This window comes from Panthera pardus, unplaced genomic scaffold, assembly GCF_024362965.1.
Source record: "Panthera pardus isolate Hobbes unplaced genomic scaffold, ASM2436296v1 HiC_scaffold_10, whole genome shotgun sequence".
Lineage (NCBI taxonomy): Eukaryota > Metazoa > Chordata > Mammalia > Carnivora > Felidae > Panthera > Panthera pardus.
This window is the reverse complement of record NW_026526655.1, coordinates 5,974,739-5,980,044: the sequence shown is the minus strand read 5'-3', so window position 1 is coordinate 5,980,044 and position 5,306 is coordinate 5,974,739. Positions and strand designations below refer to the sequence as shown.

At 60.8% G+C, this 5,306-nt stretch overlaps 1 protein-coding gene across 1 annotated transcript; it reads right to left on the bottom strand.

Annotated features, from left to right (window-relative positions):
- Nucleotides 1–216: 216 nt before the first annotated feature.
- ARL4C (ADP ribosylation factor like GTPase 4C) lies at nucleotides 217–1,926 on the bottom strand. Its single transcript, XM_019445493.2, has one exon. The coding sequence runs from the start codon at nucleotides 1,351–1,353 to the stop codon at nucleotides 775–777; it is 579 nt and encodes a 192-aa protein (XP_019301038.1). The 5' UTR covers nucleotides 1,354–1,926; the 3' UTR covers nucleotides 217–774.
- Nucleotides 1,927–5,306: the final 3,380 nt, after the last annotated feature.

Genomic DNA, 5,306 nt, shown 5'->3' with positions numbered 1-5,306 from the left:
CTGAAAAGCAGTTCTCAACCGAACTGGTCTTCCGTAGCCACCAAAAAAGCACCAGGAAAGGGGCAGCTTTGTGGCCATCCCCCCGGCCAAGGCCAGCGCGGCGCCCCACGCTCTCGGGCTGCTGTATTGTTCCAGGCAGTCCTCTGATGGCCCAAATCACCACCGCCTCGTTTGGGCCCAGAGCAGGACAAATGAAATTTCAACAGGGGCCTGCCCTGTGACACGAATGCAGGGGGAGGCCGTTCCCCCCCAGCACCTCCCACTGCCAACCTGCCCCCCAGATAGGTGCTCCCAGGGTTCTGGGAGCCGCATACCTCAGGTGACTCACAGGTGGGAGCCCCAGTGAGGGCGGGGCAGCCCAACTTGTGGCGGGCGGCGGAAGAGATCGCTTTTGTCTCTGACATCCGAGTTTTCCACCTGGGCCGGGAGGGGCGGACAGCAGGCCAGGCGCGTCCACTCCCCAGCGCCCCCCACCCATTAGTAGCTCTGGCGTTCAGACAAAAGGTCCCCTGAGCTGGGGGTGGGGGCCGATCGAGGGCGGGCTGGCAACTCGGTATACACACCCAGGTTAAGTCACTAGTCCTGCGTCTGGGTGCACAGACTCCGTTTTAAAAATTCGAAGCATAGCTTTGGTTCTCGGTCTTTGTTCGCGGGCGCGGATGCTCCTTCGTTCATCCATCCATCCATCCATCCATCCATCCATCCCTGACTTGCTCGCTCCCTCGCTCGCCCCCCGGCTCGCGCCCCGCTCGCTCCCGAACACAGCCGGGCGCATTATCGCTTCTTCTTCTGCTTGAGGGACTTCCTGCGTTTCAGAATCATCTCATAGAGCTTGTCCATGCCCTCGGTGAGGCCCTCGCCGATGATGGCGCACGCCGGCTGGACGTGGTAGGTGGTGGCCGGGATGAGCTCGTGCAGCGCCAGCTGCTTCTCGATCTCGGCCACCGGCAGCGACTTGGGCAGGTCCTGCTTGTTGGCGATGACCAGCAGCGGCGTGCCCTGGTTCTCGGCGAACTTGGTGACCTTGTGCAGCTCCGTCTTGGCCTCCTCCAGCCGGTCCACGTCCACCGAGTCCACCACGTAGATGATGCCGTCCGTGCAGCGGCTGTAGGACTTCCAGAGCGGCCGCAGCTTCTCCTGGCCGCCGACGTCCCAGAAGTGGCAGCTGATACCCTTGGCCGTGCCGTTGCTCAGCTTGATCTTCTCGGTGTTGAAGCCGATGGTGGGCACCGTGTTCACGAACTCGTTGAACTTGAGCCGGTACAGCACCGTGGTCTTGCCGGCCGAGTCCAAGCCCAGCATGACGATGTGCAGGGACTGGAAGGCCGAGATGTTGGAGGAGATGTTGCCCATGGCTCCTGGCTGCGGCGCCGGCCACTGCGGCTGCGGCGGGAGGGCGCCGCCCCCCGAGCAGCTACGGGGCCCGAAGCGGCCGGGAGCACCTGGGCCAGCCCCTGTCGCCCTCCGCCGCGGGCACCGGCCCGGCCTCGGCGGCCCCCCCCGGGGGGGCGCTCGGCTCGGCGCGCTCAGACGCCGCGGTCCCCGGGCCCCCGCCGGCCGGGCATCGCGTCTCTCCGGCGGGCTTTTGTCTTCCGCGAAGCCGCCTCCGCGGCGGCCGCGCGGGGGGGGGCTCGCGCCCGGCGCCCTCCCCCCGGCCCCGGCTCGCTCTGCGGCTGCCTCCGGCCGCGCCCCCGCGCTCCGGCCGCTGCCCGGCTCTCCGCCCGCCCGCCCGCTCCGGGCTCCGGGCTCCCGGCGCTCGCCTCTGCCTTGGGAGGGCCGCGGGGCCGCTCCCGCTCCCGGGCGCGCCTCGGAGGCGCAGGCGGGGCGCGGGCTTCCCCGGGCGTCGCTACCCGCGCGGCTGCCTGGCTGTCCCCCGCAGTCCCCGCGCCGCCGCCGCCGCCGCCGCCGCCGCCGCCAGCCTGCAGCGGCGGGAGGGCGCCCGGCCCCGCCCCCGGCCCCGCCCCTCGGGCCCCGCCCCCCGCCGCCCCCGGACCGCCGAGCACCTCCCCGCCCCGCGCGCCGCTTTCGCGCCTTCCGAGCGTTCGAAATCGCCCTCCGCGTCCCCCTCCCTCGCCGCGCGCAGACAATGGGCCCGGGGCCGACTCTTCCTCCCGGGCCGGCTGACGCATCGGATGAAAATAGCTCCAGGCTCCCGGAACCCCCAGCCTCCGAGCCCGGGCCGCACAGCCTGCCTCGGGGAGCGGGTTCGGGGGTCCCCGTTCAGCCGGCCCTGGAGCGGCCCGGAGGCCCGAGAGGGGACAGGCGAGGACAGCTTCCGCCCCTGGGGCTGGGGAGCTCCCGGGTGGGCGTAGAGGGCCCCGCGGGGGGGATGGGGCCGTGTGGTCAGGCCCCGGGAGAGGAGCAAGGAAGGCGCGGGCCTCAGGCAGCCGCCAGCCTGCACCGCGCGCCTGTCCCGGCCCGGGCGCACCCCACTCTCGCTCCCTCTGCGGTGCCCGGGGGGCCCGGCCCTCCATGATGGCCTGTATTGCTTTCTTCCTGGGGCTCCAGGGCCGCTGCTGCGCCTCGAGCCCAGGCCTGCGTCCACGGAGCCCCCAAGGTCCAGCGTTGCTTGCCTTGTGGGGGCCACCGTGAAGGAGAGGCATTTGCACCCTAGGCCACAAGCCTTGCTTCCCAGATGGCTTAGACGACTCACCTTTCCCAGACAGCACTCTAGGCTGCCACAAACAGCGCGGGCATCCTCGGGAGCCTTATCATGGGGGAGCGCGGTCTGCCTCTCCACTCAGACCTGAGACCCACCTGCTCCCAGGGGAACCACGCCTCCCTTGGGGCCCCAGACGCTCTTGGGGCCTGAAACTTTGAAAATGAGTCCAGAGCTTGGAGTAGATGGCACCGTGGGTTACAATCAACACCAGCTCCCCTTCCCTGGTTTCCATGTCCCTTCACCAATGCAGCGCCTTTCATTCTGGTTTGGAAACACGTAACAAATGCGCGTCCTCTGGGTGCAGAGGAAGCCCAGAGTGCATTATGGGTAACACAGACCTGGGGCCCGAGCTGCTCCGGAGAGGCAGCCGGTGGCCGAAATGGCCCCTAGCATCTTTGCAACACTCCAGTTTATTAGGCAGAGAAGACAGGAACGGGGCCACCAGGGACAAAATGAAAACGACAACGTTTATGAACAAATACCGAAGTTTTACGGAAATGCTTTCCTTGACCACCTCCCCTGCACAAGCTGTGGTAAAGTAAATGAGAAGACCACACCTGAAGATCCCATCTTTGGGACTCCCGTGGTGGCAGCCGTCACTGCCGTCCCGGTGGTCCGGACGGGGTCCAGGGACTGGAACTGGAATGTCAGGGCTGGAAATGGCCTTGTGGGTCCAGATGAGGAGACCGAGGCCTAGGCACCTGGGACTTTGCCAGGGTGGAGCCAGGACTGCCTGCTCCAAGCCCAGTGGTATTCATGCCCAGGGCCCAGGGCCTGCCGTTCTCCCTCAGTTCACACACCCCCCACACACTGTTTGAATGTAACAGGGAAGGAAGTTGTAAGCAACGTGAATTCAGTTGCAAAAGACAGAAACCGAATTCACACCGGGTTGGGCAAAATGGAAATACATTCACTGACGTAACTGAAAAGTTTTATGCTTAGGGTTGTCTTCAGGCATGGCTGGATCCAGGAGATCCAAGGAAGTCTTAGACCAAGCCTCTCTCTGTTTTTCTTTGTATCGATTCTTTTTCCTACTGGCACCCCTGGACTCACAGCCTTGGTTTAGATCCTAGAAGAAGAAAGGTGTAGCTCTTTCCCAGTAAGTGCAACAAAAGCCCGGGGGACACACCCTTTCGGCCTGTTCAGTGCACCCTGGGGTCAAGACCGCTGTCCAGGAGGGTGGGGCACACCCATAGACATGGCCCAGGGGCTAGAAGTGGGGAGGGGTGGTTCCCAAAGAATATTCAGGCGTCTGTTCTCAAAAGGGCAAGTGGTAGTAAGCAAAAATAACAGAGGTCCACGTAATTTACAATGATGTCATCTGGTTATTGGGAACCCTGGGAAGGCAGGATTTTGTGTTTGGGGAATGATTTTCTCGGCTCTTCTGAAGGTCCGCCCCAGAGATAGTCACCTTCTCATGAGATTGTTTCTTCTCCTTCTTTGCTCTGTGTTACAGGCAGGGCCTAGGCTGGGTGCCAGCCCCAGACAAGCCTGGGACTTGGGCATTTATTTGGAAAGTGATAGAGCAGGGAGGAACCCTCTGGATCTGGCTCCCACAAATGATTTTTTTTTTTAAGTTTATTTATTTATTATGAGAGAGAAAGAGAGAGAGCATGCGATCATGAGCTGGGAGTGGCAGAGAGGGAGGGAGGGAGGGAGGGAGGGAGAGACGGAGAGAGAGAGAGAGAGAGAGAGAGAGAGAATCCCAAGCAGGCTCTGCACTGTCAGCACAGAGCCCGAGGTAGGGCTCGAACTCACAAACGGTGAGATCATGACCCAAGCTGAAACCAAGAGTGGGATGTTTAATTGACTGAGCCACCCAGGCGCCCCTGCTCCCACTAATGATCATAACACAGGGCTCCTTTTTCTCACCTGCATCTACCTCCCCCCCCCAACCCGCCATCAGGTCTTGCTTTTATTTTAAGGGTAGCAGAAAGGAAATATTTTAGTAAAACATTTGATGTGTCCTCTGGATGCTGTGCTAATTACTGCCTAGGGAGGGTTGACTATAGCCCCCACCGTTTGCACCCCATGGTGGGGTTTAGCAATAAAGGGCCGTCTGTCGTCCAGTAGAGAAAACAGATTAATAAACATGAAATAGCCTTCCAGAACAGAGCCGTTAAACAGCAACTCACTGTAACTGAATAGCAACCACTCTACGTTCTAATTTCACTCACCAGGCGATAAGTTGATTTTACAGTTGATAATTTAACTTCTAACACATAAAATGTCACTCAGCTGGGTCAGCTGGTGACTTGCCTTCCTATATGGATGTAAGTCGAAAAACACTGGAATTATGTAAAGGAAAGTAGTTTTCACTACCGTGTCAGAAACGCCAAGACTCGAGCCGAGTCTCCTTCTACAGGGACACAGCATTGCGGCTACCCGCCAGGGGAAGCGTGCAGAAACTGGCTGGACGCTCTGTATTTCCCAGCACGTTCTAGCCACTGCCTACTTCACTGTTCTCGACCTCCTCATGTCTACACTGTGTCTAACACCGGTGGTTGCAAAGATTAAATAACACAGGCAATAAATAAATCAGAAACAAATAAATGATACGCGTAAAAGGGTTTGGCACCGTGCCCGGGGAACAGAGTAAGTGCTCAGTAAATGTTAGCCTTGCCAACAGCAAAGAAAGGGGTTT